At 46.7% G+C, this 12,790-nt stretch overlaps 1 protein-coding gene across 3 annotated transcripts in view; it reads right to left on the reverse strand.

Moving 5' to 3' along the window:
* Atg7 (autophagy related 7) overlaps positions 1-12,790 on the reverse strand; it is a 211,837-nt gene that overhangs the window by 111,800 nt on the left and 87,247 nt on the right. For 2 of the 3 annotated variants that reach the window (XM_028753584.1, XM_028753585.1), the window contains exon 17: positions 9,501-9,581. The exons of the other annotated variant lie outside the window; for it this stretch is intronic. In XM_028753584.1, the coding sequence (XP_028609417.1) occupies positions 9,501-9,581 (81 nt within the window). The remainder of the gene's footprint in view (positions 1-9,500; positions 9,582-12,790) is intronic. 3 annotated transcript variants of the gene reach the window in all.

Here is a 12,790-nt window from a genome sequence, read left to right on the forward strand (position 1 = left end):
CTGGGTAAGTGAGATAGGAAAAGAAGACCAGGGTGGGGGTTACTCATCATTTTCCCAACTAAAGATTTATGTCCTCTTTGGAAAAGGGAAGAAAATCCTGGCTGAAGCTCCATTTTGAGTAATATTTGCCAATGAGAAGCTGTATGCAGATGCTCCAGGCATAAGCCCTTGGGAGCTCTTCTGATTAGGCACTGGCCAGTCCTTGTAAAAGGCTGAGAAGCAGGCAGGACGCCTGTCACAGTGCTCCAATCCCCCTACCTGAAGCTCATTTCAAACTGATAGTAGGATGGAAGGCTAGTTACACATCACTATGTCAAGGGCATAATGCATAGCCAACAGCAGCAGGTAACAGTGGCAGGTAACCGCTAATGACCCTCATCCTTAACTATATTTTCATAGTTTTCTGCAATTAAAATGGATCGCTGGGCTGGGGCATGAAACATGCCAGAGGCTCTGGCTTCCACCCCCAGCATGAGACACAAAATAAAACTGCCTGTGAGACAAAGACTGAAAGAACCTCAATCCAAAGTGCGGAAGCGAATAACTTGAAGAGCAAGCAGAGAGCCAGCACTTATCTCACTGAGCTGACTCATTGGCCAAAGGCAGGCACGGAGGCGGACAGAGGCAGAAGCACCAAACTTGGGGTCACTCAGCAGGCGAGGCAGTGAACAGAGCCAGGACCCTGGGAATCCCCCACTGTGGCTGTTGAATGCCATAGGCTGGGAAAGTCCCTACACTCCAGGCAGAGGTGAGAGAGTTTTGTGTGGAATTTTAAGATTCAAAACAGAACCTTACGTTCTGTCTTGGGAACACGTTCCATCTTGGGAGGCAAATGGCCATCCTCCTCAAGGTTACGCCAGCAGTGGGTACTCACCAGCTTCTTGTGTGCAGTGCTTTATCTGCCATTATATAAGCTCTCATGCTCTCAGCCATGGGTGAAATTCCTATTTGTCTTTTCACCTCAGCTCAGAAGTGACTCGACAAACCCTCCTCAGGGTAGCTCCATTTATAAAAAACAAATTGGGTTGTACAGACAGGGACATGCACCCTAACACAGAACAGGGCCCAGGGTGGCAGCATTCATGCTGGACAGGTTGTCCCACTCTGCACATTTCACTTCTTTCTCTTTTATTTAGATCTATTTCATTTTTAACTGTGTATACATGTGTGGGTATGTGTACATGAGTGCAGTGCCCATAGAGGCCAGAAGAGGGTGCTGGAGCCCTGGGGCTGGAGTTTCTCATGGTTGGGTGCTGGAAACCAAACTCAGGTCCTTTGGAAGAACAGTGAGTCCTTTAACTGCTGAGCAGCTCTTCAGCCCCAGCAAGTCATTTTTCTTGAGGATGATGCCTTTTTTTTTTTTTTGCACAGGATTTTTCTATGTAGCCCTGGCTAACCCCACAGAGAGCCTCCTGCTTCTATCTTCAGAATGTTAGGATTAAAAGCAGAGCATAATGTTTCTTTTGATCATTGTGATAGTCAGCTTCCAGTTGATGTAACAAAACACTGGACAATCAATTTTACAAAGAAGAGATGTTTTGTGACTCATGGTTTTCGAAGATTCAATTCACAGTCAGTTGGCCCATTGTTTCTGGGGGTGTAGTCAGGTGGTTACACCATGCTGGGAGTCCATGGTAGAAAGACCCTTACCTCGTTGCCAAAAGAAAAAGGAAAGAAAGAGGAAGGGCCCAGGATCCCCTTCCAAGTACATCCCCAGTGATCTCACTTCCTCTCAAAGGCTCCCCCATCCCCTGACAGCACCAGGCCTTTTATGCACATGCTTTTGGACAAACCTCTCAGAGGTAAATGGTAGCAATGGCTCGCGCTCTGCACACAGTGTGTGTATCTCCAGCACATGCCATGCATTCATAGCAACCCAATGGTGAATGCCTGCTGCAGAGCACTGAGACACTGACCCTTCCTCCAAGTCTAAGCTTGGTCTCTGTCTTCTAAGGTTATGTGTGCAGAACTCTCGGGTGATAGGTTGCTCTGGTCAGAATTCCTTCTAAAAGAACTTTTCCATAACGAGGTTTAGTTCTGGTATTTGATGTTTCTTTCTTTCTTTCTTTTTTTTTTTTGGAAATTTTTTATAAAAAAATTTTTATTTATTTTATGTAAATACACTGTAGCTGTCTTCAGACACCCTATAAGAGGGCATCAGATCTCATTACAGATGGTTGTGAGCCACCATGTGGTTGCTGGGATTTGAACTCATGACCTTTGGAAGACCAGTCAAGTGCTCTTAACTGCTGACCATCTCACCAGCCCTGATGTTTCTTTCAAAAATCCTTGTGTGTGTGTATGATACACATGAGTGTACATGATCGCATAAGTGCAGGCCTATACATGGCATGAGACCTTAGTGTCAGCCTCACCTTCCACCTTGTTCTGCCTTTCATTGTCCTAGAGGTGATGGGATGTGCTGGAGACCCTAACTCTAACCCTAACCCTAACCCTAACCATGCTGCTTTATGTGGGCTCTAGAGATTTGAACTCAGGTCTTCAGGTTTGCACACCTGATTGTCCACCTGAGCTACCCCCAGCCCCTTATGCTTTTCCATCACAGGGAATTTTACAGTAGAAAGGAGGGGCTGTGTAAAGTGGAAACGTAAGGGTTCTTTGGAAAGTCAGCTGGATGGTGTTTTGCTGGGGCAGACCCGTGAAGGAATCTTTAGCTGAAGCAGACACAAGTGAAAGGATGCTCTGCTAAAGCAAGCATGTGAAAAGACACAGTTCACCTTACATTGCAAGACTGAGCTGCCGGGCGGTGGTGGTGCACGCCTTTAATCCCAGCACTTGGGAGGCAGAGGCAGGCGGATTTCTGAGTTCGAGGCCACCCTGGTCTACAGAGTGAGTTCCAGGACAGCCAGGGCTACACAGAGAAACCCTGTCTCGAAAAACCAAAAAACAAAAACCAAAAAACAAAAAAAAAACAAAAAACAAAAAAAAAAAAAGACTGAGCTACATTTGTCAGGACTCCATAGAGAGAACCACACCAAAAACAAAACAACAACAACAACAAAAAAAACAAAAAACAAAAAAACTTCTGGTGGTGTGCTGCAGTTCCTTGCTGCTTCCGAGAACTCTGGCTGATTAGCTGGGTGACGTCAGCTGAGACAGATGCATGTGGTGAGGGAGCCATGTGGAGGACACGTGACGTTTGGAGGTATAAATAGAACTCTATGGACAGTGATGGCAGCTGAGCTAGGTTTGCTTACAGAGCTAGCACACTTGTGGGTCTCAAGTCTTCGCTGATCTTCACTTTGCTGAGAGAGGCACAGCCGAGAACTTCTCCTGGTGTTCCTCCTGGTCCCTCTTTGCTGACTTGTACCGAGGCTGAGGCCTGGCTGTCTCTGCTAGGTCATGTCACTGCTGTTGCTAACTAACCTGACTCTACCGAACTGGACTGCTGATGTATCTGTGAAGTGTTTGTGAGTGGATCAAGCTGCCATGGCTAACCTGCGTGTGACCTGCCAATTTCCAGACAACATGGACAGGAGTTGCTCCAAAGAACGTTTCTAAGTAGGTACATTTCCCCCTACCCCTACGTATCCTTTCTTTCCCACTACCTCTGGTGAGTGGTGGGTTAAAAGGGAGGTTAAAGCATTTAAGAACCATCATTAAAAATAGGGTTTGAAAAAATTAAAGTTACAGCTGTGTTTTATCAACAGGCTGTGGCGAGAAAGGCAAGAAAACTGTTTGCCATCTGATGACACCAGCTGGTGGCTGTTACACTAATCCTAGTTCTCCTTCTCACTTCCCAGGACACTCATCCCAACATCTCAGAAGTTGTCTTACAATCCATCAGCAGAAGCCCCTCCACATGGTCATCACTAGAATGAGAATATTATTAGCCTTGCTCATCACTAATTAAAACCTCCAGATCAGGTTTCTGGGTACATCTTGGTACATCTGTGCAGGACACAGGCCCCAGATGGTAGGCAAGGCAGGCTTGAGGCCTGTTTCCTCCCAAGAGGATGTCACAGATGCTGTGGGTGACAGAACCATGCAGCAAGAACAAGCTTAGTCTTGCACACTGCCCCTCAGGTGAGCAAGCTCAGGAATTCTGTCCCCTCAGAAACAGCCCCACATCTCATTCTGCAGTCACCTCAGAAGCTTCTAGCCAATTTCTGGGCTCCAGAAACAAAGCTACTGCTATGGAAACACTGGGAGATGTCTTAAAGAAAAACAGCATTCCTGGTTAGACATCCTCCACTCTCCTGTGGAAGAGACTGGGAAAGCTCTTGAGTGATGAACAGCAGGTGACCTGCTGATGTCATCAGATGGCAGTGACTTTCCTCTCGCCTTTCTCACTGCAGCCTGACTAGTCAATGTCACAGAATTGCTTTAGGGTGAGAGCACTCCTTTCTAGGAAGCCAGCAAGAAAAAGAGGACTGTGATAAAGACTCAACTCTACGTACTCTGTTCATTTTCTTTTGGAATCTTGTGCATGATGCGCACAAACGTGTGTGTGTGTGTGTGTGTGTACATGTATACATATGGGCCTGTGGATACCTGGACATAAATGTTCATATGCATGTGGTAGCCAGAGGTTGTCTTCCTCTATCACATGCCACCTTACTTTTGTGGCAGGGTCTTCAATTGAATCTGAAGCTATCCCTGCCCTACACCCTCAGCACTGGGGTCACAGATGCATGTCACCCACACCTGGCCTCTTTCCAGATGCTAGACATCCCAATCTAGGCCTTCACACTTGCATGGCAAGCACTTTAATGACTAAGTGCTCTCCCCAGTACCATTTTCTGAAGTAGCAGAGACTAGCAGTTTGGAAACTTCTGTGTATTCTAGAGGAGAGCAGGCAAGTCCGTCTATTCAGGATGAGGGGAACCAGGTCTCAGAAAGAGATGACCATCATCAGTGCTGACAGACATTTCACATCCCTACAGGGATGAGGGCACACTAGACAGATCCGAACCAAGGGAGATTCTGTAAACATAACAGAGAATGCCTCAGAAGGACACGGGCAAACGAGAGTTTAGAGACCTCTCCCAGGCTGAGGGAGGTCAGAAGAAACATCTTAACTACATAAAGATCCCGTCTGATCTTGAAGTGAGTCCTCATTCAGGAGAAGGAGAAAGAGGGAAAGTCCATCAAGAACATTCGAGGACAGAGACAATGTCTGAGATATAGCCTTTGTGTCAGGTACAGTGGCCGTTAACACTGAAGGGTCTCTGTTTCCTGTGTGTGTGTGTTGGTGAGAGTGGATCTTTGTTCTTAGGAAATTCATGGGGAGATGTTTAGTTGAGAAGGAACAGTTCCCTGTTGACTCTGGAAAACTCAACAAAGGAACCAGAAGGGGCGGAGCTGAGGAGGCGGGACACAGAGGGGAGGATGGTAGAAACCTGGGAGACTCTGCTAAAGGCCACAGAGCAGACTCTGCAGTGCAGTCTTCTGTAAGTTTGTGTGCCTCTCTCTCTCTCTCTCTCTCTCTCTCTCTCTCTCCCTCCTTCCTTCCTTTCTTAAAGATTTATTCTCTTGCCTGATGGTATGTGTATTATGTCTGATGCCCACAGAGGCCAGAGGGGGAATGGACTTCCCAGTCACATGAAGTGAGGGACTCACTTCAGGATCAGATTGGACCTTTTTGTAGTTACAATGTGTCTACAGAATTAAACTTACAAGCCACCATTTGGGTGCTGGGAATTGAACGCAGATCCTCTGCCAGAGCAACACTCTTGACTGCCGAGCCAGCTCTCCTGCCCCAATTTCACCAAGTTTAAAAGTGTATCAGAAGAGAAGCTCAGTGGTTACGGGCACTGCCTGTTCTTGTAGAGGACCCAAGTCCAGTTCCCAGCATACACATCAGGCTGCTCACAACTACTTGAAACTCAAGTTCAAGGGGACCGGATACTTCTGGCCCCTGTAGGCTCTATACTCTTCTATTCCCACACATTTAATTTAAATATAAATCTTTTAAAAATTGTACCAAACTACAATGTTACTAAAAAAATAAATTAGAAATAAGAGAGAAAGAAATTAAGAGACAAACTGTTGTTACTAAATTGCCTCAATTCATTCTGGGACAGCTTTTCTAGATTTCAGGTTCACAATCACACTTGTTGGCCTGCCAGAATTCACCACACTCTAGAACTGCAAAGTAACTCGTACACGTCTGAAAAAGGCCTCTCTTTTCAAGTTCTGACAGTAGATGCCGCTGTTTGAGGAAGCTCCGCACAATGATGAAACACATTAAACTGAAAGCACCTCTCAGCACCCCCTGGACATGTGTGAATACAACAGTTCACCAGGTCCGGCCCAGGCTGAGATCAAACAGGCTAGGACATGCTGAGAGGGACAATGAGACCACCTTCCTAGACATGGGCACAGAGGCCCATGTCCTTCAACTCTGGAAATATGAGGGTTACATCATCAGCATCACTGATCAGTAAAGAGAAGGCTCTCTACCCCAGGGTGTCCTGTTCCCCCAGCTCCTTCCTATATTTGAAGCTAAACCAAGCAGGAGTAGAGTGAGCCTCTCTTCAGGGTGGGGGTGGTAAACCTAGCAGGAGTAGAGTGAGCCTCTCTTCGGGGTGGGGGTAGTAAACCAAGCAGGAGTAGAGTGAGCCTCTCTTCGGGGTGGGGGTAGTAAACCAAGCAGGAGTAGAGTGAGCCTCTCTTCGGGGTGGGGGTAATAAACCAAGCAGGATTAGAGTGAGCCTTTCTTCATGGTGGGGGTGGTAAACCTAGCAGGAGTAGAGTGAGCCTCTCTTCGGGGTGGGGGTAGTAAACCAAGTAGGAATAGAGTGAGCTTCTCTTCGGGGTGGGAGTGGGGGTACAGATACTGGAAAGCACCAAAGGAAAACATCGTCTCATGGGAACAAAAGACAGAGGCTCGGTCCTCAGTGGGACAGGCTTCTAAACACCACCACCTCCACAGTGGCTGGGGAAGATGGCAGGACAGGAGGCACAAGGAACTTAAGAGCTGGAGGATGAGGAAAGGCCTGAAACTCAAAGGTCTGGACTTGACATAGCATTGCATTCATGAACTTGGAGAAATTATGCATCCTGGGTGAGACAAATCCAGTCAAATTCCAGCACAGATGGCTGAGGTATGACCCAGTCCCCCGTCTCTTACTGGGAAGCTACTGGGAGCTAAGAGCTGCTGGGGGAGGGAGAATTATTCTCTCTTGGATGTGTAGCCTCTGAGAGATGATTTCCCAAGTTCCTTCCCCACAGCTATCACACATAGGAAGTGCTAATGGGACTGCGTAGGTTACTAAGGGTGGGGGCATGTAGTTGGGAAAAGCTGTGCTGGGGGATGGTTTAAGGGGAGTTGACGAGGGGAAACAGGAGGATATGATCATGTGTCATTGTATACATGTATGAAACTCTTAAGACTGAGAAAATTTTTTTTAAAAAATGACTTTATGAATATCAAAGGAAAAATTTGTAGAACTCACTTTTAGCTCCAAAGAATTTTGATTCAAACAGCAGCAACTCAGACATGACTCAGTATAAAAAACATCCTGCTGAGTAAGCGTTAGGCAAACACTCTCACAGAGCTATTCGACGTAATTGGAGTTGTCATTTCGAAGAATCAACGCTCGGTCTGCAGATGATGCAGATGACAGGGAAGGGGGCCAAGAAAGTAAATGAGGGGCTTCTCCTGGAAAGAGGTGCAGCCTTCTCGGCACAAAGGAAACCCAATATCCAGACCACATGAAAAGTGATCGCTATGGGAACCGTGCAGCTGTGAAAATCCATGTCAGTCTGTATTAACTCGCCTGGCAAGTTTGTGTAATGCAGGACTCTGAATGGCCACTGACAGGAAATAACTCTGGTAACAAAGACACCATACCTGTGTTTAATCTGATGCTTCCAAGGAGGGAGGACAAAAACACAAAAAGCTATTCTCTTAAAGAAAAGGAGGGGCTGCCTGAGGTACTCCTGGGCTTCTTTATAGACAGCATCTTATGGGCCGATTTAATTAGAAACAGAGCAGGAAAGCAAACACTCACATTTCTCTGAGAACCCAATTATCTTCATTTCATCGATGAGCTAGACCTACATAAAACCATAGACGCTTCTGACATGGGCACCAAAGGATTGCAGTTTGAAAATAATCCAGCCAAGTTATTTGGAGAGCAATTAATTCAGTTGTACAATAAAAAGACAGACAGACAGACAGACAGACAGACAGACAGACAGACAGTCATTTCCACTGAGGATCACACAGTCCTGGGACCCTGTCTCACCAGACAGATGTGCACATCACCACCCTCAGGGTCCTGCCAAAGAGGATACAGGATACCTTGAGAAACAGCAAGAAGAATGGGCTCAGAGGTCATTTACCCGCAAATTATAAGGTTTAAATCTCAACCAGGCACTTGAGATGCCCAACAATAAAGCAGGCTTAGTTTACTCTCAGAGCAGAAAGGAAAACAAACCACTCTCCACTCAGGAGTGCTTAGGTTTAATCAACTTCGTCACTATGGCTTATGGACCCAAATTCCACTGTTAGGCAAACAGGTCAGAAGCTACTCTAAGTAGACTTTTCCTAGAATTCAATTCCTTCAGCTCTGCCCATTGCAGGAGGCACAGCAGGGATACCTCAGATCTCTAACTGAGAAATGGCAGCTTAGGATGAGTGACCCCCCCCACAAGCTTCTCTGCAGAGCACCCCAAGTAGGAGTTGGAAAGGGGGAGGTTGAAGACTTAAAGTGGTGGTTCTCAACCAGAGGGTTGCGACCCCTTTTGGAGAGGTCGAATGAGCCTTTCACAGGGGTTGCATATCAGATACTTACATCTCAATTCATAGCAGTAGCAAAATTAAGAGTTATGAAGTAGTGACAAAAATAATTTTATGGTTGTGGTCACCATAACATGAGAAACTGTACTAAAGAGTCACAGCATTAGGAAGGTTGAGAACCACTGGCTTAAAGGGACATCCAAAGGGAATCAGCTGTCACGTACAGTACACGTGTGAGAATAACTCGGAGCCTATTAAAAACTGAGATGCCATGTAGTTTCGAGATACATCAGCTGGTTCCTATTACAATGGACATCAGCCCTGCTCTATTTTTAGAGCTGCTGAAAAGATCAAAGAGGAAGGGGCCCTGTTCCGGCCTCCCAACCCAGCCCTTCATCTCTGCTTGCTGTTCCTTTGTATTAGGAACATCTCCAAAACACAACCGGGACTGCCTCAAACCCCCCACCTTCTGGGAAAAGCTTAAAAACTGCTCTGCTCAGTAGGTGCAAGGAGAGAAACCCTCAGGGAGGGGAACTAAGAACCTCAGGAAGCAAGAACCGACCCAGCAGCCAGCTCAGGCTCTCCCTGCACACTAGAACCTGAGATTTCCAAAGCTGGCTTCTGTGGATGAATGCAGATCAACAGCTGCAGGACCAAGCCTACCAGGCTTCCCTCCTCTACGTACGTACGTAGGCACGCACATACACACATACGCACACACGCACACACCACTCCACTGGCCTGAGTGGGTTAGGTTGAGGTTAAATTGCTCAGAGGTAAAGTGACTTACTTTGGGTGAACAGGCTGTACATTTATCAAATGCCAGGCTGACAGGAAGGACATTATCAAACCGTGACAGAAAACCCCGGATCTAAAAACAAACAGAACAATTACTCATTAGGCCAGGGATGAACACAGCTATAATGATGCATGTCTATGGGTGACAAGGAGGAAATGGTTGTTAGAGTCCTGACATGGGTGACAAGGAGGAAATGGTTGTTAGGGTCCTGACACAGGTGATTCTGTGAATTAAGGTCCTCCCCATACTGTAATAGGTTTGGGAGAGAACTATACTGGCTCTTTATACCCATGACATAACATGATTTTAAAATGTTTAAGACCTAAAAGCTAATTTACTTAAAAAGCAAGGTGGAAGATCTCAAGCACTGTCTTAGTTTATAGAATCCTTGGCTACTATCCACCAGGCTCTGTGTTCCATCACCAGCGTGGCATAAAACCAGGCATAGTGCTGCACATCTCAGATCCCAGTACTGAGGAGGTGGAGGCAGGAGGATCAGGAGTCCAAAGTCATTCTTGGCTATATAGCAAGTCTAAGGGCAGCCTGGGCTACATGAGACCTTGTTTCAAGAAAAAAACAAACATAAAGTACTGTTTTAAGATACGTCTGAGAGCTAGAGTGTAGTCCAATGGCAGGTTGCTTGTCTGGCATGTAGGAGGCCGAGGTTCCAACCCAACATCACAAAACAGAACAAAACTCAGTCATCTAGGTCACTCTGACTTGCTTCTCTTACAGAAATACAAAGGCCTGGGGTAGGTGTGTATTTCCACAACTCTGCAGTGGTTTCTCAAGGGCAGACAACTTGGGAATAACAGAAGGCAAAGACTGTTGTAAAGGTAGGCACACTGACTAGCTGCTGAATGCAGACCCATGGAAATAAAAAACGTGCAATCACACCATTGATGGGGAAACAGCACCACCTTGAGCAGAAACATCTGATTGCAACCAATAAATGCACTTTCAGAGCTGCTTGTGGGTTCCACCCAGCATGGCCGAGCGGTGATGGTGAGCTGCAGCCTCTTGTATGTACTAGGAAGATGTAACTTATAAAACTTGTAGTAAAGCATTGGGCATTTCCACAGAAGCCAGCATCTGCAGTAAGCAAGAGAACACAAAGCTTCTTGAAAGTTTATTTATTTGATGCCAGAACTTCCGGTTTTAAAGTAATGAAATGTACGTTCAGAAAGGTGAAGCAGCCTGGCACAGGTGAGCAGGAGGAAATAAAACTCAGTTTCTAATGAGGCTTGTCTCAGCTTCATACTGCTGTCATGGTCACCATGACTAAAGGTGGCATCTCAGCTTCCTACTGCTGTGAGAAACACCATGACCAAAAGAATATTGGGGAGGAAAGGGTTTACTTCAGTTTACAGTTCCACTCACAGTCGATCACCAAAAGAAGTTAAGGCAAGAACTGAAGCAGAGGCCATGGAGGAAGGACCCTGGAGGCAGGAACTGAAGCAGAAACCACGGAGGGGGTGTGCTGTCTACGGGCTTGCTCATCATGGTTTGCTCAGCCTGCTTTCTTATAGAACCCAAACCCACCTGCCCAAAGAATAACACCACCCACAGTAGGCTGGGTCCTCCCACATCAATCACCAATCAAGGAAATACCTTACAGGCTTATCTCAAGGAGGCTTTCCCTCGACTGTCAACCCTTCTCACACATGTCTAGGCTGCTGTCAAACTGACAAAAAACAATCAGCACCTGGACCTTTACAGCCAGATGGTACCTGGCTCCCTGGTGTCGTCTTTTTAGGTAACAGCTTTGTCTTTTATACCTCCTTATACTTTTTCTTTGCTTTCCTCTTTTAGAGCTAGGATTGGATCCAGCATCTCAGAGTTGCTGAGCAGTCTCTCCAGTTAACTTCAGTCACCCCATTTAAACAGTGCTCCTCCCCACCCCTACAGTGTCCATAATGCACAGGCATGCAGATGCCAGAGGAGATCAGGTGTCTTCTATCACTCTCCATCCTATTACTTTACAACAGCAGGCTGCCTGGCCAGCAAGCTCTCAGGATCTGCTTGTCTCTGTCATGCTAGGGCTACCGGTACACACAGCCCTGCTGTGGCTTTGCGTTCAGTCTTTCCAGGCCCCCATCACATTGGGTGAATAGCAAAAAAGACCAACCGCCTCAACTCTCTTATTCATAACCATTTTGAATGAACACCTAAGTTCAGATGAACACAATGCCTAACGCTGTTCACAACAGACTCAGTTTACTGTGCTGCAACTCACAACCTGACGGGAAGTGTAGTCTCACCTCCAGTACACCCAATCTTGAGAAAGCCTACAGGCCATTTCCAGAGCCCCTTTCAATCTCAGAGCAAAAACGTACTGTCTCAGTTCGGGTGACTTGAGCAAAAGCAAGTTGGTGAGGAAAACGCTCATTTTGCTCACAGTTCCACATCACAGCTCATCATCCAAAGCAGTGAGCACAGCACACAGGGCAGTGAGCGCAGCACACAGGGCAGTGAACACAGCACACAGGGCAGTGAGCGCAGCACACAGGAGGCAGGAGCTGACACAGAGGCCATGGAGGGGTGCTGCTTACTGGCTTGCTCCTCACGACTTACTCAGCTACATTTCTTATAGAACCCAGGACCACCAGCCCAGGGATGGCACTACCAACAATGGGCTGGGCCCTCTCTCATCAATCATTAGTTAGGAAAATGTCCTACAGGTTTGTGTGTAACCCAGTCATACAGAGGCATTTTCTTAATTAAGGTTCCCGCTTCCCAAACGACTTTAGCTTGTGTCAAGTTGACATAAAACTATCCATCACAAGTCACAACTGACTGACTCCTTGGGAACCCTTGAAAATGTGACTTTTAGTTTTCTGTCTCTAAGGAATGTGGTGGCCACTTCACAAACTAGAACAAGGGGATAGATAGTTCAGGGGGATGTCTGCTAGTCAGGAACCAGGAAAAGCTTCAAAACTGCTGAGAGGATCTCAGCTGCAAGTGACAAAGGACAATGCTGAGGTCCTCATGACCACTGGGTGTTTCAGGTTTAAATGCGAGCTCAGGGGCCAGTGAGGCAGCTCAACACTAAGAGCACTGGCTGGCAAGCCTGACGCCCTGGGTTGGGTCCCTGGGATCCACATGTTAGGAGGAGAGAACTGACTCCTACAGACTTGTCTCTGACCATCACAGGCATGCCATGGCTCACACTCACAGGCATGCGCATATACACAAGGACATACAGATAATGACAAGGTAAGATGCACGCACGCTCACAGTGTGCTTCACACACACCTAAGTTACTTTCATACTGAGGTTTT

This window comes from Grammomys surdaster, unplaced genomic scaffold, assembly GCF_004785775.1.
Source record: "Grammomys surdaster isolate TR1022 unplaced genomic scaffold, NIH_TR_1.0 125950, whole genome shotgun sequence".
NCBI classification, from domain to species: domain Eukaryota; kingdom Metazoa; phylum Chordata; class Mammalia; order Rodentia; family Muridae; genus Grammomys; species Grammomys surdaster.